Here is a 26,708-nt window from a genome sequence, read left to right as displayed (position 1 = left end):
GTGACTTTGACCCAACTGCTCCCTGAAATCCAACAGCTTCATGGGTGTTTTCGTGGTTTTCCCCATATGTAACGTGTATACGAGCCAGTTTCCCTTAAAAAGTCCTCCACGAAGGCATCCCTTCCTTAAGGCAGATAGCCCTCGAGTGCTTTGCCGTAATTTAATAAACCAAACCAAACCAAACCTCTTGGTGGCTTTACTTTCTTTTGATTCTGTGCGTCACCGTTATACGTCGCTAACTGTAGGTCTTTATTAATTGAAATGTTTACATGAATTCTGAAAGTCAATCCTTAGGCGTTGGCATATATTTGAAATTTAGGGCAGGGACACAAAAAGCTGTTCGAATATTTGATATCAAAATGTGCTGCCATGTGAAGACATTACCTGATTCTATAAGACACAGCAGAATTTCTCTTAACCGGGATCAACGTGACAAAGCCGATTCCGGATAAGTGATTATTCCGAATAATTTAATATTATACATATAGAACTCACCTATTCATATTATGTAAAAAAAGTGGAGCTTACAAAGTCCGTTCGTCGTGTTTCTCGATCAATCGTTCGCATTTAAACAAATAACTCTGAAAAGCGTGCGGATTATAGGAAATTAAAACATATATTTATGGTTTTATATTTCAGAAAAACGAAGTTTAACAACATTTTCCAATTACCCATGTTACGACCCATCATATAGATCTAAATTTCGGATTTAAATCTACGCATTCAAAGGTACCACTGTTTTGAGAATGCCGTTTAATAGGAAGTCGGTTACGAATTTTTTTTTTTTTTTTTTCCCACAAATTTAAAATAAGAGTTTTAAATAACATATAAAACTTGAAAATTTAAGTTTTTATGGTGCAACATGGAAGGTCAAGAAAAGTATTATGTCAGGAGTGGGGTTCGAACCCACGCTCTCGATTGAGAATCAGAGCTTAAATCTGACGCCTTAGACCACTCGGCCACCCTGACGCATATACTTAATGATATGCTACGAACATATACACAGCAGATAATTAAACTTTCATTCAAGTTCGCGTAAAATGGAATGAGTATAAAACTCCTTTTACCGATAAACATCTAAAAATATCTTTTTTATTTCTTAATGCTTTTTTTAGTTAAAATTTTAACAGTAAAATATATAATTTGATTTATTTTATTTAAGTAATCTCCAAACATTCAGATATTCCTTATATAAGGATTTTTTATTCATGTGGTAATTAGCGGTTACACCAAATCTTCTCTTAATCAGATGAAATTTCGGGGAGGAAAATTGGAGGAAACGAAGTACTTGAGAAATTTTATTTTTTTGCATACTCTGAAATTTATTCTTCAGTTTAATACATTATCTGTACTATGTATGTATGTAGTGGCTCCAGATGGCGGCACATGCCAATGACAAAAATTATCAAATAGCTTCTTTGTAGTCCCCTTTTTGAATTTCATTAATTACACATGAATGATGTTGAATATGAAATTTGAATTATTTTACCATCTCATTAATAGATATAAACTGGAAAATTTATGTTATTATTTTATTTTCTCAATTTTTTTTACGTACATGGTGTAGGAATGCTTGTATGTGCACGCAACATGCAGCTAGCGGACTGCAAATACTATACCCAGTTATTTCCTGGGAAAGAATCTAATATTTAAGAGAAGTAAATGGCGTCGAAACATTTTGCTTGATTAGCATTGGAAACTATAACAGCAAAACCATTAACCTCATTTCCCATTTATGACTACTTGCTGTTCGAAGGAGTTGACTAAGGAGTTGCTGTTCGAAGAGCTGTTGATTTTGAAGGCTCTGAAAAAAAAAAGAAAAAAAAAAAAAATTAATCTTGTTTTACCGAATACTTTGTGGAGGTTTGTTAGTGAATGTATATCATAAGATAATATTACCACAAGTTATCATATGCTGGTTATACAGGAAATCTCCGTGAATTTCGAGGGTGACTATGAATAAAAGGTGAGCTATCAAATAGAAAGCGAAAGTTTTATCATCATAGCAAACAAAACATCATAGGAATGAAAAATTATGAAATAAAGAAAGCTTGGGAAAATGGATTAAATTAATCATGATAATTAAATGTTAAGAGATTTTAGTGAATGTGGAAGGTTTCAAGAAATCTGTTTCAGAAGCTGAATAATTCTTTCGAATAATTTTGACGGAAATAAAATTTAAAAAATGATTAAATGGATATGAACGATTTGATGATTTCTGGTTCTCGGTCCCCTTAATGCGAAATTTAAACTTCTTTTATTTTTGTCTGCTTGTTTTCCTTTGTTTCCTCCTCCCGTTGCAAATCAAGTAACAAAACAAGTTTGAAGACAATATTAGAGCCAAGTTTGAAGTTTAGATTTAAAATCTGAATAGGATCTTCAAGGTTTAAATAACGAATTTCATAGATAGGCTAGATCAGGTTGTTTGAATGTGGCAAAGTGCACGAGGGCTACCTGCCTAAAGGAAGGGATGCCTTAGTAGAAGACTTTCTAAAGGAAACTGGTTCGTATTCAGGTTACGTAGGGTAAAAGGCAAAAAACCACCCATGCAGCCAGCCTATTCGCCTAGTATCGAATCCAGGTTGAACTTGAAGTATTCAGCGTTCTTATTCATGAACTGGAGAGACGCTAATTTGTAATTTGGAAGGTGAGCTAATGGAAAATCTCAGAAATTTTGTAATTAATACGATGGCGATAAATCTTTATGCACTTTTTAATGAAAAAAATTTTTAGTATTGAATTTATACAGATATTAAAAAGTAAATGTAAGTTACCTTTGAATTTTGTGCATGACGCACATATATTTCGGAAAGCACAAGTAACACAACACGTGCTCTTAAGCTGGTAACCATAAATATCTAGACATGTATAATTATGGGGAACTATCAATTCAGCAACACCAGTGGGATTGTTCTGCATTCTCTTTTAAATTTTTCTCGAAATGCAGCCTATATGGCAGGTTTTCACGCTGAAAACTCGATTTTATGATTTTTGTAAAATGACTTAGTGACACTTCTCATTAAACTCTTTTTTTTTTTTTTTTTTTTTTTTTTTTTTTTTTTTTTTAAGGTAGAGAATCTACCTTAAAAAAAGTACTTTTAACTGCAAACAATGTATCACACTCCTCCTAATCAAAGTTCTATGAACTTATGTTTCACACTTCAAACCTTACGCTCTCTTTGGAAAGAAAGTTAATTTATTTATTGAGACCTTAAAAAAGACCAAAGAATTTTTAACTATTTGTTGTTTTATGTTTATTATTTTATGCTATATTGCTTTTTATTTTGTATTTTTGATTTGATTTGATTTTAGTTTATATTCTTCCTGCTAGTTAGTTAGCCACAAGTATTAATTTAATTAGTATATCTTGATTGTGTTTGCATATATATATATATATATATATATATTGCACATATTAGTAATAAAAGATATAATAATAAAATAATTAATAATAAAAGAAAAATATAGAATATATAGACTATAGTTTCCAACAGTATCAAGCTATCTAACTTGGAGAAGACACAAATTAAAAAGCCCCATAAACTGAAACAAATGCAAATGAATACAAAAACAAAACAATAAAATTAATAATTGAACAAAGCTGATAAGTCCGTCTTCGTCAATACATTTTGGAGATAATTCCTTCGGTTTTATTATTTCATTGTTATCATTTTGCCTTAATTCTTTTTTGTTTCAGATTTATTTTCCAAGTTTATGCTTCTTGCTGTTTTTTTTTTTTTTTATTATTATTATTATTTGGGGCCTTTATTATATTAAATAGCTTATAATTCTAGCACAAATATATTTTACTATATTATTTTCGTATAAATACATCAGTTAATTGCACAGTATTTTACATCATTTTAAGTGTATATAATTAAATAAACTTCAATTTTTTTTTACTTATCTAGCTAGTTAACTGTATAATAATATATGGTGGCCCAAGACAAAGCTAATACAAAGTAAGTGAAGTTTACAAAGTCTGGTTCGGTTTATTTGCGCCACTTTACAGTTCATGGGTTCTTCGCTTGCTTTGAGTTAGGTTTGTCATGGGCCACCTTGTATATACATTCTTAGACAAAAAAAAAGCTGGTAACCATAAATATCTAGACATGTATAATTATGGGGAACTATCAATTCAGCAACACCAGTAGGATTGTTCTGCATTCTCTTTTAAATTTTTTTCGAAATGCAGCCTACATGGCAGGTTTTCATACTGAAAACACGATTTTAGGATTTTTGTAAAATGACTTAGTGACTAAGCACTTCTCATTAAACATTCTCTACCTTTGAAAAAAAAATACTTTTAACTGCAAACAATGTATCACACTCCTCCTAATCAAAGTTCTATGAACTATGTTTCACACTTCAAACCTTACGCTCCCTTTGGAAAGAAAGTTAATTTATTTATTGAGTTACTGAAATCGATAAATTTTTCTGAGAAACGGGATTTTTTTTTTTTTTTTTACTTGTTTTATTGTATCGAAAAAGTTTAATGACTGTCCAGCATTTTTATATTATTTTAAGTTACTTTAAAATTACCTTTTTTCGATACCCATTTTTGATTTTTTTATGAATTTAAAGAAATTATCCGAATGGGACGAAAGAAGTAGCACCAAGAAGGAGTTATCCGAATGGGACGAAAATCGGTAGAAGTGATGTAAATATACAGAAAAACAAATGATTACAGTTTGAGAAAAATTAGATGATTTATTGAAGTGATAGAGCTCCACAAAATGGAAAAGTCAGTAACGCGTTTGTCCACCTCTGGCCCTAATGCAAGCAGTTATTCGGCTTTGCATCGATTTATAGAGGTTGCGGATGTCCTCCTGCGGGATATGCCAAATTCTGTCCAACCGACGCGTTAGATCCTCAACATCCCGAGTTGGTTGGAGGGCCCTGCCCATAATGCTCCAAACGTGCTCAATAGGAGAGAGATCCGGCGACTTTACTGGCCAAGGTAACATTCGGCAAGCACTAAGGCAAGCAGTAGAAACACGTGCAGTGTGGGGGTAGGCATTATCTTGTTGAAATGTAAGCCCATGGTGGCGTGACATGAAGGACAACACAACGGGCGTTAGAACTTCGTCGACGTACCGCTGTGCTGTAAGGTTGCGACGGATGACAACCAAAGGGGCCCTACTATGAAATGAAATGGCACCCCAGACTATCACTCCTGGTTGTCGGCCTGTCTGCCGGAAGACAGTTTGGTATCACGCCGCTGTCTGGGGCGTCTCCAGACTCGCCTTCGCTGGTCATCGGGGCTCAGTTCAAAGCGAGACTCATCACTGAAGACTATTCTACTCCAGTCAGTGACATTCCAGTGCGAATGAGCCCGACACCACTGCAAACGGGTTTGACGTTGTACAGAGGTCAATGGTAGTCGGCGCAAGGGGCGCCGTGACCTCGGCCCCCTTTCTGTGACCCGTCTATGAATGGTCCTTGCGGTCACTGAAGCACTAGTTGCACGTACAATCGATGATAATGATGCATCTGGGGCTGTGAGTGCCGCTCTGACGATTGCTCGGTCTTCACGTTCTGTCGTTTCTCTAGGCCTACCGCTTCCTTCTTGACGCTGTGTGCGGTTATGGTTCACTCATTCCTGCCAACAACGTGTAATAGTGGCATCGCTCCTGCTCAAATGTCGAGCTATTCGCCGATAAGACCAACTGGCTTCTTTGAGGCCAACTTCACGACTTCTCTCAAATTCTGACATCTGCGCTTATCGTTCGCGCACCTGTATGCGACGCATAGTTACTGTCTACTAGAGTACACGGAATGAAATTCGTGAAGAATTTATGACCTGGAATCGTAATTTCTCCTCTTAAATATCCTGCCAGTTGCGCAGATCAGATGCGCTGTAGCAACAACCGTTCATTCATTGCCAGACAAAATGTAAAAGTTTGCATTTTTCGTCGAAACTTGTATGCATATCAATTTGTGTCCAATTTGCTTTAATTTGCTATGCGATCACTGATCCAATTTCCAGCATTGCAAAAATTTTTCATAATTCCGGCTTTCGAATATCACGTTCTTCACAGCTTCAATGTTGTTTTCTGTGACTTCTAGCTGTCTGCCCTAGGATAAAATATCCATTCTAGTGATGCCTGTCTTCAGCTTTTCAATCCATTCATATATTTATGTGCGACTCATGCACCTGCCATTGTAGTGAATATTTATCCGACGAAGAATTGCGTAAATTGCAGTCTTACGAGGGAAAGAGGAAAGAACCTTACATCACTTCATTGGTCTTGCTTGGCTCACTATCACAAGAGCATCGCCGTCTTGTGTTTCTCTGTGTTACCATTTCTAAAATTTGCAACTATCATAACATTTTGGCGTTTCTAAAATTTTGCTCACAAAAGGATAAATATATACAGCAAATATCTTTGTGATAGTTTATAAAATTGAGTCAAAGGATAACTAGAAATTTATAAACAAAGGGATTGGTTTGCTTATACAATAAACCATAATTTCTCAGAAATAATTCTACACATGCCGTATCAAAATTTTAGAGTTCATCGATGTCTAAAGTCTAAGCAGTATAATGCTGTGAATGTTGTGAATACAGGAAGAGAAAGGAGAGGAAAGGAAATATACTGCCAGAGAAGAAAAGGCTCAATAAAGTACATTCAACTCATTTTTCACCGATTCAAGTTCCATTCAAGATACTCATCAACATTAAAGCAGCATTATTAGAGCATTCGGAGTTCATATAGCCAGGAAACTTGATAATTCAATTGAGTCCTCGCAAGGATTCGAATCATAGATATTCTTCTTCCTAGATGGCACTGCCAGCCACTTACACGATAACAACACACACGGGGGATGCAATAACTCTTAATATATAACAAAATTTAAAAATTGTTTTTTGTCAACATCAGAAATAGATTTTGCATGCAAGCGATAAAAGTTCGCTAGCAATACTTATAAGGTATTTCTCCCGCCTTCTTGGCATGCCTTCGTGGTGTAGTACTTAGCACACTCAGCGCGCATTCGAGAGTCCCGTGGTGCGAGTCCCGGGGATGGTACTGCTCATTTTTCACGCCTCTCGTATTAAAAATAACCTAATGTCTCTACATTGGCCCCCGAACTAAAAAGGGTAGTGGGTGGTGATTCTCCATAACCGGGATTTGGTGATTGGGTCCCCCAATCCACAGTCGCTCTTTAAAAGGGGGAGTATATAAGATATTTCTCCCGCCTTCTTATCATGCCTTCGTGGTGTAGTGGTCAGCACATTCTGCGCGTATTCGAGAGGTCTGTGGTTCGAGTTCCGGCGAGGGCATTGCTCATTTTTCACGTCTCCTGGTTTAGAACTACCTAATGTCTCTACATACTTCAGATGAAATACAGCAGACAGAAGTTACAGACAGGGGCTTCCTGTTTCAGTTTGCATATTTACTTGGATAGGGTTATAGATAATTTTCCTGCGAATTCATTGAACTCCATATTATTCCTGATATTCTGCCTCGCATAACAGAGATATATGCCATGTCTGTTGACTGTTGGCATTTAATTTGAATTAAATAGCAATAAAAAGCTGATATATGGAAAATAAAAACTCTGAAATTAGAAATAAGATGTCCTTAATACAGAGGATTTATAAAATCGCTTGCAATGAGTTTTATAAATGTCTTCGCAATAGTAAAAATGTTCAGATTCGTCTGCTGTCTCTAAAATTGCCAGTCATGAGAATGAGGATGTATGAGGTACGAAAGAGTTATTCTTTCGAGAATAACTCTTTCGTACCTTAGAGTTATTGCTTAAAAGAAAGAGTTATTAATTAAAAATGTTGACGACATAGATATTCTTTTATCTCTGAAACATGTCTTTTCGTCCTTCAGATAACTGTGAGTTATCTCTGTTATCAGCTAATTAAATTAAATGTGCTTTGTCACTAACACAAAAAAGAAAATAAATAAATCGTAAAATTGCCGAAACACTGCATTCACAGTTCATTTTCTAAAAGTGTTTGTAAAAATCCATACCCCAGAATGTGGCAATTAACCTTGGCTTTAATTTTAGTTTTACTCTGCCTATGGCTTATGTAAGTACATTTATGTTCATAAAACTGTATGAATTTGTCCATCTGTTTCGTTATAATTTACGCAGTATCACTGCCACTCAAAAAGGGCAAACGACGATTAAACTCTTAATAGCATTGTTTTATGTACGATGTACAGCATACTAAAAATTATTAGACAGCATTTGTTAATAGAAAAGTTGAATCTTATATATGCTTTAATTTAAATAAAAAGAACAGCCAGCTTTATTTCAGCAGAAGAGTCAGTTTTTGCTTTATTCTGAGAAGTCATCTAGTTGCAATTAATTTTGTGTGGCTATCAACTATGGATAAATCAAAGCCAACATAAGGTTCAGTTTCGCAGATTCCAGAAGTGTCACTTTGCAGGCCTTTATTTTTATTTTTTTTTTTTTTTATCATGTCTATGTAAACTGATTCTGAATGCTATTCAACAAAAATTAATAACTTTTCTCAGTTTAAAAAATTGCATGTTTTGAGTAAATATTTACAATCAACTCTCTCCTGAAACTCTAAGTGGGCATTTGATCTTCGCTCTTACGTAGAATTTACAATTCTACTTAGCTTTTGTAAGAGCAAAGATCAGGTGCTCACTTAGAGCTTCTGGAGACTGCCGGCATGTTTTCTCCGCTGGAACCGCTTTTTATGAAAACCTGCTTTATGACTAATTTTGTATAATTACCATCCAGATTTTGCAGAATACTTGATCTTCATTATATCTCCTTTTATTAAATTTACATTTTATATTCTATGTAATTCAAAAAATAAGCTTCGAATAGGATGAATTCACTAAATTGCATTAGCACATTCTACTAAATTGTCTAGATTTGGAGAATTTCTTTTACTTCCAGATTTTACCTTGTGTCTGCATAACCTGCATTTATTCCATTCGTCTTCCTATTACTGATAGAAAAATTACATTTTGCGTGAGGGATTTGGAATACCGAAGTTGATATGAATGTTGAATAAAGAGAACAAATCCGGCATTCTATCATAATTGACTAATACTCTGAATAATAAAATTTCAAGAAAACATCAGTTTCATTCACGTGAATAAAATACATTTTCCAAAAACGTCCAAAAAATCTATCACAAGTGTCAACATAAAAGATCTACAAATATATTTTTAAGTATTTAAATAACTCATAAGCTGAAGATAAACTATAGTAGATCATTATATGGACTTTCTGTCATTATTACCTATTTTGTATAATTATTTGTGTGTAATTTTATTTACTATCTATGAGAAGTTAAATGTCAAAAAAGCTGTAAAAGTTCATTATTAAGCAATGTCAGTTTGAAATTTCTATCTTAAAATTATTTGTGTTAGGTCTTTTATTTTAATTACTATGTTAGATCATTATTTGGAATTCTACTCAATATTTCGTGTAATGTATCATAACTATGTAGGAGTCATTTGTCAGGTATGATAAATTAAATTTCGTTCTCGAAAGGCTGTAAGAGTTCAGTGCTAAATAAATTATTGACAATGTGAAATATGAGTATTTTTCAGTTAAGTTAAAAATACTCCAAGTTAACAGATTTTTTTATTCGAAATTCGGAAAAAGGCGATAAAGTTTCATTTCCATGGCTGAATATTAAATTCCATGTGTATTATAGACTTTAAGTTCTCCTTCACAAAATGTGACTATAATTCAAATTTAAAATAATATGTTACAATGTGGATATTCTTCTCTGTAGTTAAAATATAATTCAATCTTCTGTACCTTGTTAAGAGAGTAAGGCTGTGATAAATTCAAATAGAGTAGTGTTTATAAAGTTCTGCAGTAAATGGTGGAATCATATTAAGAATCCGAATGACGTTTTCAGATGAAGGAAAAATTAAGGTTCAGTGTATGTTTGGTGATTTAAGTAGGATGTGTGCAAGAAAATACAAAATATTTTTGTAAAATATTTCAAAGAGTTAGCAAAATTTGTGTTAGTAGTATAAATGAATCTTACTGAATAAAAGGGTGTTCTGAATAGTATATATGTATAAATGTCTGTAGAGTAAAATAAGAAGAAATGAAGTACTATTGGTACACATCTAAACTTAACTGGGTAGAAATGCTCCATGCATTGGTTTGAGTGGGCTTCATACCATGAACATTTATTGCTCCTTATAAGATTTGTTTAAAGTCAGTAGGTCTTACAATAAAGAAACATGTGTAAGTCTGTACTTATTATGGGAAAAAGGAATCAGAAATACAGCATGAATATGTTTTATAAGCTAAATATAAGGGTAAATGTGTAAATGGAAAGTGTAAAAATTACATTTGTCAGACATAGTTTGGTTAATCTTTTGAATAAAAGTAAGACGTGTAAAAGGGAATCAACAAAGTTTTGTATAGTTGGCCAAAAAGTTAATACAGTCATTAATAGTTAGTACAATACATTAGAAAGAAAAGTTCTGAGTATCTCCAACTTAGTAGTAAAAAAGTAAGAAAGTAGTATTCCAGTTAAACTATATAGAATGAGCATTGTGTATATTGGTTTAAAGTTACAGAAAATATTATCTAGTGAAGTTATATGCATGTAAATTCTAGCTTAAAATTTCAAAGACAGAGAAATGTAGGTAAGTTTTTGCAGCATACAACACGAGTGAATTTCCATTACTCTACTAGGCTAAGAGACCATGATATCATTTTTCAGCTTTCTGATTGGTCCACAGAAACGTATTCGTTCGCCTATGCGGATGTCTACCCAAAGGAGGAGTGAAAAGGCAGACGCCATTTTCGAACAAAGTCATGCACAAACATGATATGGGTGATGTCATCCTCCCCAAAGCAAATCTTTCAAAATGGCGGATTCAGAGTAAGATGGTGTTCAAACCAAGATGGCGTTTCAAACCTTATATACATAATTAAGAACCATTTCAACCAAGGAATTGTGGGGTATCGCCTAAAGTACTGGATGCGGTCCCCCTCAATTCCTTTTTATTCATTTTTGCGGGGACAGCGGGTTCGATTTCCTGTGGAAAGAAAATATATATTACTTCTTCATTTTTTTTAAACCATCCTGTTAACTTTAGTAGATGTTATGCACACTAGATGGCGCCAGCAGCAATATGTATTTAAGAAAATCCAATAATGTTTTAAAAAATACCGTTTTTAACTCATTCGCTGCAAATAATAAAATGATTTTGAAACATTCTTCCCATTAGAAATGAAATCACCCGCTTAGAAAAATGTATTGAAAAAAATAATTAATTTTCTAATTTAAAAATATTCATTAAGAAAAATTAAAACTCCAAATGAACAAAAATAAATTAACACGTAGAAAAAGAAAAAAATAAATAAAAGGGATGTGAAACACACGTTGAACGCTTTGTCATTTTTTTTTACAAGTACTCATTTTTATACCTCGTCCCTAAGTAAACCGTGGCTCAGCGGTTAAAACGCGTGGCTGCAGATCCCGACATAGCGGGTTCGGGCCTGTCTGGTGATTGTTGAATCTGCGCTCTCCAGCAAAAAAAAAAAATAAAACCACGTGATTCAAAATGGCGGCTATTCGAAGATAATTTAATAAATAATTTAAATTAAATAAAACATTAATTAATTAATTTAATAATTAGAAAGAAAATTAGATTAAAAAATAATCCAACATGGCGGGAGTCATTCAAGATGGCGGATTCAAAAATGAACACGTGAAACAATCGTCGTTGCCACAAAATCAAAACGAAACTTTCCCCCCCAAATCCTCGTTGCCATCAAAAATACCTAAATCCTAAAAATCTCCATGCACTTCTACTTCCACTTTCAAAACAAACACTTCCACTTTCACTTCGAAACAACCCAACTCCACTCAACAAAATGGCGGCACTTCCGGTCTCGTGACCTCTGACGTCACTTCCGCCGCCGCAGTGGGGCCAATACTACTAATGTTATCGTTCAAATTCCATTGTAAATACTGTCCGTTAATGCTATTATACAACTTAGTTTTTTATTATTATTATTATTATTATTTCTAATGATCTTGATTCTTACGTTATTTACAGTTTTATTTTTTAATACTATAGAATTAAAGAAACAAAATGAAATTATTCTTAGTATTAAATTACCTAAAAACGCAAGTAAATTGTTAATAGCATTTTCAGTTAACTGTAATATAGGTTACTTCTCTGTCTTATGCTTTTTAACTGCTTTCAAATCAATCGTGGTTTCAAGTTCGTAGAGATATTATTATTATTATTATTTTAATACTGGAGACATGAAAAATGAGCATTGAGCTCACCGGGACTCGAATCTGGACTTCTCGAAATACTCGCCGAGCGTGCTACCGTTACATCACGAAGGAACATGCAGAAAGGAGGGAGAAAATACCTTATATACTCCCCCTTTTAAAGGGCGAGTGGGGATTAGGGAACACAGTCGCCATATCCTGGTAGTGAAGAATCCTTATACGCCGCTTTTTAGCTCAGGCTCCACTGTAGAGATATTAGGTTATTTGAAGCAGGGAACGTGAAAAATGTGCATTGCCCTCCCCGGGTCTCGAACCACGGACCTCTCGAAATACGCGCCGAGTGTGCTACCATTGCACCACGAAGGGATGCCGAAAGGAGGGAGAAAGTACCTTGTAAGTTAACCATGGTATAACCGGTATATAATCGGTATATAATTAACCACCTTTGCTATTCAAAAAGAATAAAAGAAAAACCGTACAAATATGTGTATTTATCTTTCATTTTCATGGATAAGGAAAAAAGTTTGTGGTATAAGAAAAATTTAAAAGAGAATGCATGGAAATTTTTGCAATTTGCATATAGGTTGAGAATATTACTATTGCCACAGTTTTGTTTTAGTTTAGACAAGACGGAGATCAAAAAGAGAAATTTTGGATTAGATGTCTTTATAAAACATACGGTGATAGAAAAGTTTTCTTAAAAATTTACTTTTGCATAAATACTAATAATATTTGTTGCCATCAAAACTTTCAAAATGATATTAAAAAGTAAGTTCTGTTTCTTAAACAGCTTGATTTGCTTTATTGTTAAACAGCATATTGTTATAATCTGGAGTTCAAATGAAAGATATTTGTAATCATGAAACAGCGAAAAGCCGCGTTTTTGACTCCAGAAGAATTTTCTTAGTAAAATGGTAAAAATAACTTCTAAAAATTTATGGTGATAAAAATAGAAACCTTGTTTCTAAATTTCGCCGTGGTCAAGGAAATATTCATACTGTCATATGCGAAGATCTCCTATCTATTTTATTGTAGCATTTTGGTCAGTTAACATAAAAATCCTACTTTTAAGTATTTATCTTAAATATTTTTCTTCTTAGATGGAGGAAGAAACAGCTGTCCATCTTCAAATCTTTAAATATACCTGGTCCTGAGCCAAATATCTTATTTGGTAATCTATGGGAATTCAGAAAGGTACGATCTAATTACCTCAAATTTTACTAAGAAAAATGGGTATATAAGAACTTTATAATGTCCTTATAAATAAAGCAAAGCATATAATTGCAAAACATTTTTACACAATGATAACTATTCTTGCAAACAGAAACAATATCAAGTTGCTACGTGCAAACCATCATATAACCGTATTTATCGAAATTGACAGGAGATAAGATACACGAGCATATTCATCGTTTCATAACCTCGCGTGCAGATGCAGCGAAAATTTATAAATTCTGGAGCAGCCGTATTAGAATCGATTTCATATATTAAAAAATATCATTCTATTTATAAAATATGTGAATATGCAATAATTATCAAAATTTCAAAATATAATATATGTGAATAGGCAATAATTATCAAAATTTCAAAAGGATCACTCTATGAATCCTATCGAATCTGATATTCATGTAGCGGAAGGAATGTGACATTAATGCATGTGCATGAACATTTGTGTGACAAAAGAGAAGAAACACCTGGAACATTTTATGTTTCATTTCCAAATGTGAAGAATGCAACATTAGCTATTGAGCTCACAGTTTCTTCCCGAATGTAGCGGAAGACTTCGTTAATGGTAAAGCGTACGTTACCCAGCATATCGCAAGCCATGGTCTATTCACCAATAACCTTCATTGATTCGGCCTGAAGGAATACGATCTTAGCTTCTATGGTAGTCCTGAAAACCGGATCACTCTATTTTTGACTGACGTCTTACAGAGAGCTTTATCGATAAAACAACAATAAGAGCTCATAACAATAAGCGCTGTGGGCATAGAACACAATAAAAACTAGATATCTGCTAAAAATGCTCGAAAACATAATGATAATAGTAGCGTTGCTGGTATGATAATAGAAGCGTTGCTAATTGCCATCGACATATCCTGCATGTATTTAGTAGAACTCTCTTGTTTTGTAATTTTCAGGTATTGTCTTATGTGTATATTTTTCCGTTTTCTTCTCAAAAATCGCCTGTTGTTTTTATTCTCAGTGCTTTGCAGGAATGTAATTTGCATGCTACCACCCCTCTCTCCAACCACTAAACCACACGAGAGCACTTTAGGCTCGCCATATATTTAGAGTGCCCCCCTGCCGCAAAGATACTATACATTTAAAAACATCTGTGCCGTCTCCAGTATTCGAAATTGGGCCCTTCGGTACCACAACAGTCTTCCCTAATCACTATACCATCTGGGTGGCCTTTGTTATCATCTTACCAAAGAATGCCTCTATCTCGCTCGTGCTGTCTTTCCCTTATCTTCTTTTCCTTATCAGTTATTTGTGTCAACCGCTTAGTTAAGTGTTGCTGATTGGAAGGCTTGTAAGGATCCTAAGTTTTACTAACGTTTATTTAATTTTAAAACTGTACTATCACTTCTTATTTTCCACTTCCGGTCACAATTAAATGCTTTAACTTGTTTATGCAAGTTGTCTTGCTAACGCCCAAGTATTTAAGTTGTGGCTTTTTGCCAAGAAAGGTAAAGAGAAGGAGATTTAGGAAGCAAGCCGCTTGCCATTGCAGTTTTACGAGTTTTCACTCGGTTGCTGGTTGCCTTTAAGGCCAGGGGTTTAGCCCTCTTGATATTTGGAAACGTATTGTAGTTTCAGCAGCTCGGCGTACTACATACCTACCCTTTTAAATAAAGGCCAGTCTTAGATCTAGGCATTTGTATACTAATTCAAAGTTAGCTTTAGTTAGAGTTTTAGTTAATAGTTTTATATTCTTACGTTCAGACCACAAGTGGTTGGTTTCTGTATCCCGAAGTTCGGAAATACTTGTAAAAGTCTAGAAAATAAAGGGTTTCGTATACCCTTCTTGCTTGTGTCGTCTGTTACACACAAATCTTAAACATAGCTTGAGTAAGCTCCCTGTTCCTATTCAGGACACATCATGTTTCCAAAGCAAATAAAGAGAAACACAAGTCCTGACAGGCTTTGTATTTTAATTCAACCCAAACACTTTCAGTTCCGTGCTATTTTTGTGTTGTGCAACCATCGGTTTATTTCACTGAAATCCATATCGGGGGAAAGAGAGAGAGGGAGAGGAAGCTAATTTTGTCTCGGGTTTAAATCGTGGATATAGAATAGGAAGACGTTAGTAATTGTGTCGTGGATTACTGTGGCAGCTCGCGAATTACTTTATGTAGGTTACTTTGCAGAGACATTAGCATTTTTGATGCTGAGAGACGTGAAAAATGAGCAATGCTCTAGCCGGGGCTCGAACCTCGGACCTCTCAATATGCGCCGGGTGTACTGGCCAATACACCACTAAGGCAGAAGGAAGCCGAGAAGGCATGTTAAAAAGGCGGAAGAAATACCTTATAATCTCCCCTTTTTAAAGGGTGACGACTGGGTTTTAGGTGACCCAGTCGCCAAATCCTGGTAGTGAAGAATCATCATTCACCATTTTTTAGTTCCGGCTCCAATGTAGAGACATTAGGTTATTTTGGAAGCAGGAGACATGAAAAATGAGCAACGCTTTCGACGGGACTCGAACCATGGACCTCTCGAATACGCTCCGAGTGTACTGTGTGTTGACCATTACGGCACGAAGGCAAGCTAAGAAGGCGGGAGAAATACCTTATATACTCCTTCTTTCAAGGGGCGACTGGGGATTAGGGAACCCAATCGCCACATCCTGTGGTGGAGAATTATCATCCACCACCTTTTTCTTTTTTCTGTTCGGGCTCCACTGTAGAGACATTAGGATTTTTTTGAAGCGGGAGACGTGAAAAATGAGCAGTGCTCTGGTCGGGACTCGAACCTCGGACCTCTCGACACGCGCCGAGTGTGCTGAGCATTACACCACGAAGGCATGCTAAGAAGGCGGGAGAAATACCTTATGAAGTCAAGCGTAAATACAACAGTGCCTCATTTAAGAGTGTCACTTTCAACAATGTAATTTTTTTATGCTTTTCTCCCGTACAAGTACCCTAAGGAACACATAGCTGAAAATATTTTTTTTAAATCTCTATTTAGTTGTAATACAATATTTGTTCAGTAATGTAATGCACGAAGTAAAACATTCTGAGATGCTTCGTACTAATTTTGACATTTTTTGATTTTATTTTTGCTGCCTTAACATTTTATTGAAACTATTTTAGAATCCTTATGTTTGTCATAAAAAGTGGATTGAAAAATATGGAAAAATAATGGGGTAAGTTAACTTTTATATGCAAATGTTTAAATGTAAATAACTGTAATCATTTTTACATTACGTCAAAAGCTGGCAAGCATTTTATCTCTAGAATTAATTAATAATACCGGAATTTCGAAATTGCAGGAGCCACATGTTAAAATTTCTAAATTTCAAGATCCGCAGCTGGATTTCTGAGAGCTGTTACAGAACTTAAATCGTTTTTAGAGCTCCTAAATGAAAAAACATTTCAGGTTAACAAATAACAATTTTATATTTTTATTTAATGTAGTTATTAATTAACCTACGTAAATAAGCCTCACTCTCGTTCCTTTGTATTCAGGATGGTATATTCTTATGTTGAAAACATTCAATCTTCTACAGTATATTTAATTCCTTCAGATACAAAACTATTCCTTCAAGCAATTATAAGACTATAGTTTAAATAGGATTAAATTTAAAACGGAAGACGACGTAGTGCTCTCTGTAATAACATATAAAATTTAAACATAAGTAAGAGCCGTAGTTCTGGAATGAATAAGAAATAGGAGAGTCCGAAGAACAGTGTAGAAATTTAAATTGTAATCAAAACTATTTTAAAATAAAGCGTCAATTTAGCAGGATTTTTGCATTAAGAAACTAATATTCATAGCTTCTTTGCAATTAGCATGAGGGAAAGCATATACATTTTGAAACGCTCGATCAGTTCATTAGATATGTACCGTGCTTGCTTCATTTTTTAAATACCAGCTACCGCTATATACATTCGTAATTTCATTTGCTGATTCAACACAACGTGTTGCAAAAATAATACGTCTTCTCTGCTATCCACTACAGTTCTTAAATATAGCATCGCTTCAGAATAAGACAAAGGAAGCAATTTGATTCGTCACGATTAGCACACTATCACTTTCACGATTAGCACATGGCACACACTTAAAAAGTTATTTTACTTATATTGTAATTAAAAAATAAAATTATTGATTAATGAAATAACCTTCGCTTATTACAATAAATAATACATGCGATCAGCCAGACCGTGGGTGAATTTTAATCTATTGAAACCCCCCGCAATGAAGAGTTAGTATATTGGGTGTTATATTATAATGCATTACACTAACGAGGCTATTTTCAATTCGTGTTTCACAAATGTTGGAGTATATGAGTAATTTATTAATACTTATGGTAAAAGCTGTCGAAACTTTCTAGCCGGATATGTAGTCATTTTACGATTTTCAAATTCACGGTAAAAATATATTTCAGGGTGCCCTTTGGCAAAAATTGGGGATTTTTGCCGACTGGCCAGCAAGGCAAAATTTCAAGATGGTCGCTACACAAAACCAAAATATTAGGTCAAAGAATTGCACAAACTCGGTGTCCATGTACACATCGATCTATTTTTACTTAAAAAAAATCAGAGAATTGCACAAACTCGGCATTGCACATTCCCTTGACTTTGTCCATGTACACATCGATCTATTTTTCCTTAAATCAGGAGAATGATGACGCCATATAATGTTAAAACAAAGTTACTCAGCACCAAATTGAACAAAATTTGTAGCCAATCAAAGCTCAATAAACTGCATTTTAAATCACACAATGAAATAACATGAAAAAGGAAATCCATGCTGTCGCATATACTACAAAAGGGAATTTTCGACTTACCATATTTAGAAATTTTTTATGTCTTCAGTCTGTGGCACACAACATTCCTTAGCAGCATCCAAAAACTTTCTAAATTTATCTGAACTAGAAATATGCATACTGCCGTCACAACATAAATTCACAAAAATAAGAATAAAAAATATCCTCCGTATTGCCGGACTATTGGTGCAATTTCTTGCATGAATCTTTCTTGCAACAAACCCATCCAAAGCCATCTGAACGATCTTTTACGTTCGACCATACGCATATCCTTCGTACAAACAGGACCCTTGTAATGACTACTAAGTAAACCTTCATTTACACATCAGTCAATTAATGCTTTTTTTTTTTCCCTTTCGTTCCAAATCGTACAGAAAGTTCAGATTATTCTCATCACATATAGCCATTTTACGGCGTACAGCACAAAATAAGCATCTTAATTCCTAACTGACATCCAATGCATAAATAAGCCCTTACAAATATTTTGCCATCAGTCAAATTCACGCAGTCACGCAACCAATCACGTCATAATAAGGTTTCCATAACATTCAACTACTCAGGTTATCATAAATGAAGCAACAACTTGGCGATAATCCAAGGGGCACCCTAAAATATAGGCTCACCCAATTTCACTGATTTTCTAACGATATATCAGCAAAAGTTTAAAGTTACAGAAAAATAAGCGATTAATAACTACGTTAACCGCTTATTAACGTTAATTTTATTAGTTAGTTTTATTAATCGCTTATTATACATTAAGAACGTAATTTTAATTTTAATTGTCTTTTTTGATTTCTGCTTTATTTGTTTATATATTTTAAAACATACAGCTATTACTTTGGTCTTCGGCCAGTTCTTTTGGTTGCGGATCCTGAGCTTCTCAAAATAATACAGCAAAAAGAGTTTCATAAGTTTCCCAACAGATCTGTAAGTTCACTCTTTAATTTGTTATTTTATTTTTAAAAATAAAATTTCAAATGTATATACTCTTTTTTATTTTTAAGTTTTTGAAATTTAATTTTTTAATTAATTAAAAAGCTTGTCATGAAATTTCATGCAGCTACTATAACTTTAAAAACACATAATTAAATCAGTAAATTATTAACTACGTGCTGCCATCTAGTGTGAATAGGAGGATATAAATAAGCTCCGATAAATATTTCTTATGAAAGCATTACAAATACTTTTACATATGTATAGGTAAAAGGAAGTAAAAATATTTATTAAAGGTACGGAAAGTTTTATTAAACATTTACAATTTTTATAATAAATCAAATTTTACGTCATACTTAATCATAATTTCCTTTGTAATGTAAGTTTACTGAAGAATCTGCATTCCCAGATTTAAAGAAGGCGCTCAGGGCAGATTCTGGGGCAAGGAGTGCAACGCTTAGTAAGGTGTCTAAACAGAGAAATATCAAAAACTAATGAATGAATTGATAAAATATTTTGACCCACCACTAATAATCTCAAATGTAATTTTTTATAATGCATGTGAGTGGCCCAGTAAATATGAAGCCATTATTTCAGCAAAGTAATTTTAAATTCTAGAATTGCTCAACAGACTGAAATTCAGAGGCTGCGTTATAACTGTAATATTGCGTTAACAGCTGCGTTATAACCGTTATATTGCGACAATACAATTATGCAGAATAATGTACTTCAAACGAAAGGACGAAATGCTCTTGTAGCATCGAAATCATCGAGCATCTTTTATTGACACTAACCGCAAACAAAGTTTAACATTAGTAAAATGCTAATTTTATAATCACAAAAATTTAAAGTTTACTTATTTTTAAGCTACAAATTTAATTTTAAAATTTGAGATTTTTCAGTTAATGACGCATTGTAGTAAATATAAATTTTAAAAAATGTAATTAATATTGCTATTTTTGATTAAATTATTTACTGTCATTCATGAAATGAAGTTTTAATCAGGTCACGTGTTTTTACCAAAGTACTCTCACGTCGTCCCAGCTTAGTTCATTCAGCAGCAAATCACAGCGAAGTACAGACTTACTTTCTGAACTGCCAACTACTTCTTAGAGAATTCCATAATTGCTTACTTATTGCTATTGCTGCCATGCACCTACCTTTCCAACCGACTGACAAGACTAAATCGCTAAAATAATTGCTTTCAACTTAGTTCACCTTTCCTTATGACTTTCCACTTCCCTGATACGCCTGCGGATGTTGGTGCTTATTGCACCTCTATTTTACTATCAAGAAACGTAATTATTTGGCATTATTTAAGTGATGCTGGTAAAAGCTCGTAAGAAGTTGCATACCATATTGGCAAATAAATTATTCCTGAAGAAAGAAAAATGTCTGATTTAAATTTAAATACAATTAAATATAAACTAATATAATTTCAAAACAGAAGTTGCAATGACAAATTTGAGATAAATTATGTAAACAAAATATTTAATTCTTCTTATTAGTGGCTATAAAAATACTCACCACGTATATACTTAATGTAAACAATAAGCTTTAACGTATTGCTAAACCTTTATTATTGAACAAACGTTTTTAGAACCTGATATTTTTAGCTAAACTGAGGACTGTTTTTTATGGCAAAACACTCCTTGACACCTTCATCAAATCAGCCTTTGACGAAGGATTCATCCATTTCCCCCGATAAACTTTGTATTCTTCTCAGGCTTATACAGATTACGCAGGGAAGAGACTATGAAAGCCTTATACAGCCACTTCGTTTAGCCTAAAACGAAATAGAATTAAAAGCGATGATGCAGTGTTTCGCTTTTGTCCCTTATTATAAGGAAAATATACTAGATTACGTATTATAAAAGTATAACGCTCGTGTAAGAGAACTGCAGAATTCGAATCAGTTGTCTTATCAAATATGTTAAAGAAATATTATAGACATAGTTAATGCAAATTCTTTTATATTAGCTCTTGAAGCATGCATTTTTTAATAAATAACTTCTTTTCAATGATATTTATTTAAATAACTTAAAAATTACAATGCAATTTAATACAAATTTTAGGTTACAGGGAATCCAATTTCAGTCTTAATTAAAAAATATGTTAAAAATTTGCTATTTAAAGTGAAAAAAAAGAACCTAAAAACCGTTTAAATTTGTCAATTATTAATGAGAGCATATTCACTCAATATTTATTTTTAAATTGTTTAAATATTTAAAAAATTACCCATTATATCATACTTCTAGAAACATATGAGACAAAATAAATAACTTTTTAATTTCTTCTTGCTTAATATATGAGAGAGAGTTTTACATTAAATAGTACGTCTTTAATTATTTAGAATACATCAGTTAATACATAATGTTCATGATGTAAATATACCTTATACTGTTTCTTACTATTTCAGTCATTTTTGGATGTAGGACGTTCGACCACAGAATATAACACTAAAGCTTTGACTGGTCTTAAGGGTAAAAGATGGAAAGATATACGTAGCATTATAACTCCAACATTTACCACATCAAAACTGAAAATGGTATTCTGTGTTTTTTATTTTATATCTTATTATGCTGCATATACAAAATACTTGAATTTTTCTGTTCCAAGGATAAAACAATGAAAACAATAAATGTTTGAATGAATTTCGCCAAAAAAGTCAACTCAGTTATAGCACTCAAGAATATATTAAATGGATAAATTAATCATCGTATCAAATCGTTGCTAAATGTTTTACTATTTTGTTAGATAATAACGGGACAGGAAATATGTTTTATATGTAATTACAAAATTGAAATATTCATAAACAATAATGTAATTAAATCTTAAAATGCACTTTCAAATGCAATTTTTTTCCAAGCAATAGTAATTACATACTTGTTAAAATAATAATGTGGTTATTACATTAAATTATTTATGCAGTATTTTATATGCAGTTTATAAGGTAAATATTGTGCGGGATTTAGCACGAATTTTCAGTGAGAAAATTTATTAAAACTTGTTCAAATTTATTAGAAAATAATAAGTTAATAAAAAAAGAAAGAGAAAATTATCAGCTTGATTCATCTAACTGTAGTTATTACACATAAATAGTTCGATTTTTGTGCATCGTTGATTAACGTGATATATTAATTCATATCTTTCATACATTGGTACACTCAGTAAAATTTCATTTATTTAGAAAAAAGGTATAAATAACTGTATTGATATTTGGACTTTCATTGCAGATGAATCCTATAGTCAGCCAGGCTGTTGATGAACTCGTAGAAGCAGTAGTAAGAAAGTCTGCAGAAGGAAAGCCTTTTAATATTTATAAGTTATACCAAAATCTCACTATGGATATAATCGCAAGAACATCTCTTGGCGTGCATACGAATGCTCAAAAAGACGAAAATGAACCTTATTTGACTCACTCTAGAGTTATATTTTCATTGGAAATGGACTACTTTTCCCTCTTTGCTTGTAAGTAATAAACATGCTTACACTTAACAGTAAATATTAATCGATTATATCTCTAAAAGACTGCTATTCATTAAATTATATAGCTAAACTTTCTTAAAGACTAAGAATCTTTAGACTAAATTTCTTTAGACTAAGAATCATTCACTATTGTTTATACAAGAATATTTAAGAATATAATGCTGATTTCAAGACACTAAATCTTGTATCCTTTTAGAGAATTTATAATTAGTGTTGTATGAGTTTTAAAGAAAACAAGCGACAATGCTGAGCTGCGGCTGCTCAAAAAGAAGGCTTGGTTGCATGCTGATTTCTGTGATGAATTCAATTATTATCATGCATTTAACACATAGTGCATTACATGATGAAACATCGCATGTCATTTTCTTTTAAGCGTATTCACTGAGAAGTGGAAAGTTATGTTTTCTTTAGAATTCACATGTTCCGCTGAAATAATCCCAATGAAAAATTCGTAGCATCGCAAGATTTTACGTTCATCGTGTAATAAATATCCCTTGTTCAATAGCCATTGTTGAAATGTGTTATATGGTATCATCTATTTTAAAAGTTGCTTTCTTTTGGTAGAGAGAATTAATATATTAAAATTTGTCAGGAGAACTTTTGTTGCTTCCACATCTAATAAGAAATTCTTTCCATTAAACAATTTTTCAATGTGCGGGAATTTTTCATTGTAAAGTCGTCGCCGCATAGGCCCTTTTCGACATTTGAAATTTACGCGGTACAGATTGAATGATTAAAGGGGCTAAAAACCAAATTATTTTATAAAGAAACGATTTTTCCATTTTGATTTAAAAAATAAATTTAACACTGCTGATCTAAAAACATATAGTATGTTAGGGCTTGAAGTACAGAACGCTAATAAATTAAGGTAAAAGTTGTAAACTGACAGAGCCCTGCGTCCTTTTAAAGAGAGAATTTCAAAAACGTTTTTTTTTAAATACCTTTTACTGAAACTTAAGAATATTTTCAACGTCAGTAGTATTACACATACGCATTTCCTTTCAGAATTAAGTCTATCAGCAATAAAAAACGTTTCAGAGATATGAATTGGAAAGAACCTTTATTTCAATATATGCATGGATGGATAAAAATTCCTAAAATTAGGTATATTGGTGTAAATATGTCGAAACTAGACGGGCAAATACAGTCTTTTGTCTTAATGAAGGGTAAATTTTGCCAAATTGAAGTATTGAAAGATTCAGAGAGTAATTCAGATCATACGTATAAGAAAAATTAACAAAAACCATTTCTCAAAGCGTGTACAAAATATCCACAATGATATGATAAAATTCACTCAGACAGCAAGAATCCTTAAAAGACAAAATAAAACAAAACATTAAAGTCAAACGAAACAAAGTAGTCAATCCTACATGAATATGGTGCAAGGAGGTCTCACAAATTTTTAATGTAGTTAATAGGGCGATATGTTTCTTTTCCCAAAGATTTCTCAAAACGATTATTTTCAATGCTTGGCACATTTTCATAAAATTCTAACTAACAAAAGAGTTTCAAGTTTTAAAATTACTTCCTTAAATATAGTGAGCAAACCTATTTAAATTTATCTCCAAAAAGAAATTAATTTTTGAGTCACTGTTTTTTATTTTTAATATGATGCATTTTTTAAGTTTTCAAATTTTTTTTTAGTTCAACACAATTTTATGGTGTACCTATTAGAATAATAATCACTTGAATTTCTAAAAATATGTGTAAATATCATAGAAAATACGAACAGTTTTCTTTGATGAAGAAAAACGCTTTGTGTGTAAATATCTGAAAGCATATATATCTGGAATCTATTGTATAAAGGCCTTTTTATAATTTTTTCCCCAAAATATGCTATTGACGATAATTTCAAAGTTTTACTTCAATATTGTATAATGTAACATGGAAGATCTGAAGAGCTGAATTGCTGCTAATAAAATAAGATTAAAGGAGCAGGTCTACTTAACATTCAGGTATATAGGCTATCTCCCAAATTTGGAGAGATATCGCCAAGTTGAGGATGGTTTTGCCGACATTTTGGTTCGGTCCCTGTATAACTGTAAGTGGTCTAAATGCCTATGTACACTGCTCAAAAAAAAAAAAAAAAAAAAAAAAAAAAAAAAAAAAAAAACAAAGGGGACAGTGCTATATCTCCCGTTCTACTGGGCCGATTGACAAAATTCAAAGTGCGTTCTTCATGTCTCGAAAGCGCGACTTAGGATATATATTAGATTTATATATAGCACTATTCTAAAATAGGTATTTTGACACAAAATAGGACTTAGAATTAACTCTTCTAATAACTCCTAATTAGAAGAGTTTTACGTGTACTTTTGCGGAAAGTTTAAGAACAGTTCAGCGTTTCTTTCGTGAAAATAACTTTTATCAAGCTATTATCGGTTCTCTATGCATCAGTCCATTAAGAACCCATACCGGTGTAACAAGTTTTGGTGTCAGAAGTGCGACTGAATGTCGGTGACAAGACATATAATTGGATTAGCAACAAAGACAAATTGTAGACGCCTTTGCTGCATTTCTAGAGAAGATGGAAGGAGCTGTGAATTCTGTTGAAAAAGAGATGTAAATATATGGTTTCCTTTATTTTTCATAACAAATTTATTTTAAGTTAGATACCTTTCCTGAACTCCTCAACTTCCCCTCGCATTTTCTCAACAGAATGTAAATTGAAAGTTAAGTGAAATGAGTATTTAAACGGATGAATCTCTGAGTTTATTCGCAGCGTGTTTTCCATAGCCAACGCACGTTTCATTGCTATCTCGCTGTTATGCTAGTACACCTCTTGGTCATTTCGGATTATCGTCACGCCTGTTAGGTTTTTGTTGAAACAACCTGTTAGACATAACGTGCTAATCCAGCACTATTCTATCTTAGATTTGAATCGATTTATATTCTACGTGTAAGTTTTACCGCAAGTCGACGGTGTTTTTGTAAAGCACGAAGATAATGCCTTTCTGTTATTTGTTGGAATTAAATAAAGGGTTATTTTCATTCTTCTTCTGTGATGGTAATTCTTTTACACCTGTTCGAGAATTCGCCAGGTTCATCATAGGATCCAGTTTAGTTTATGTGGAATAGAAGAGACAGATCTTGCATGCGCAGGCAAAAAATGCGTTAAAGAGGAGATGAGGCGCGTCAAGCAGGTCAATAGGAAATGGAAAAAGAAATTAATGCCATAACAGGAAAACAATATTCGAGACTATGGAAGGCAGAATAGACATGGTTAAGGATAAACTGTAGAACAACAAAATAATATATTCTCTACAGCCGCGGACAAAAATGGATTTATAAGCTAAGGCCTGTCATCTAGCCGCATATGTGACAGCAGATACAGTGGGTATCCTTCAAACTCTACCCGAAAACCAGAGGCTAGACTTCGAAGCTCAGCCAAGCGCGTTGGAGCTGCGCTTAGACGAGAAGTGTTTTAAAGGCTACAGAAGGATTCAGTTAAAATATTGACAACAGAAGCTTAAGAAAACACTCCAAGAACTCGCCACGGATGTTGAAAGGCTCTCCCATCTCGCGTTTTTGGACGAAAAATCAAAAACAAGGAAATCCTGCCCTGCAGTACTTCATCAATGGCATCCGAAATCCTGAGATACAGAAAGCCCTATGAATAACGATGTCAAGGATCTAAAAAAGTAAAAAGTGTAGGACATGAAATTCGAGAACTCCGACAAGCAACCTGAAAAGACCGCGACCCAATCAGAACTGCACTGCCAATAGATCAACTGACTGCTCGCGTAGACGATTTCAATACGCAAGTCGATGCCGTGATGCGGAATAGGAGTGACAAAAAACCGACCCTTAAGTGCTTGAACTGTCGGGGTGATGGCTACTTACGAAGAAAATTCAGGATACCCTAAAGCACGGTGCTGGGACGGATCTCGGCAAAGAGGTGAGAAAATAATTAGCGGACATCTAGCGGGGCAGAGGCTTCCAGATATTTAGAAATCTCAAATTAAAGATTTTCAGAGTTCTACAATGAGTGGCGGCAATAATGGACTTTTCATCATGAGACATATAATTGGAATTCCTTGCAGTATAAGCATCGATACATGCACCGAT

At 33.4% G+C, this 26,708-nt stretch overlaps 1 protein-coding gene and 1 non-coding gene across 2 annotated transcripts in view; one reads left to right on the top strand and one right to left on the bottom strand.

The window, feature by feature from the left end:
• Positions 1-885: 885 nt before the first annotated feature.
• Positions 886-969, bottom strand: TRNAL-UAA (transfer RNA leucine (anticodon UAA)). The gene has a single exon. It is a non-coding gene; the product is annotated as a tRNA-Leu (tRNA).
• A 6,954-nt stretch (positions 970-7,923) lies between these two features.
• LOC118196836 (cytochrome P450 3A14-like) overlaps positions 7,924-26,708 on the top strand; it is a 55,056-nt gene continuing 36,271 nt past the window's right edge. The window contains exons 1-6 of the mRNA XM_035368314.2: positions 7,924-8,047; positions 13,324-13,417; positions 16,543-16,595; positions 19,049-19,145; positions 21,571-21,699; positions 22,388-22,622. Of these exons, the coding sequence (XP_035224205.1) occupies positions 7,995-8,047; positions 13,324-13,417; positions 16,543-16,595; positions 19,049-19,145; positions 21,571-21,699; positions 22,388-22,622 (661 nt within the window). The 5' untranslated portion in view covers positions 7,924-7,994. The remainder of the gene's footprint in view (positions 8,048-13,323; positions 13,418-16,542; positions 16,596-19,048; positions 19,146-21,570; positions 21,700-22,387; positions 22,623-26,708) is intronic.

This window comes from Stegodyphus dumicola, chromosome X2 (genome assembly GCF_044657685.1).
Source record: "Stegodyphus dumicola isolate Sdum_Otavi_A_Nest chromosome X2, ASM4465768v1".
Classification (NCBI taxonomy): Eukaryota; Metazoa; Arthropoda; class Arachnida; order Araneae; family Eresidae; genus Stegodyphus; species Stegodyphus dumicola.
Note: the sequence above shows the minus strand (reverse complement) of the source record. Positions and strands in the feature narration are given on the sequence as shown.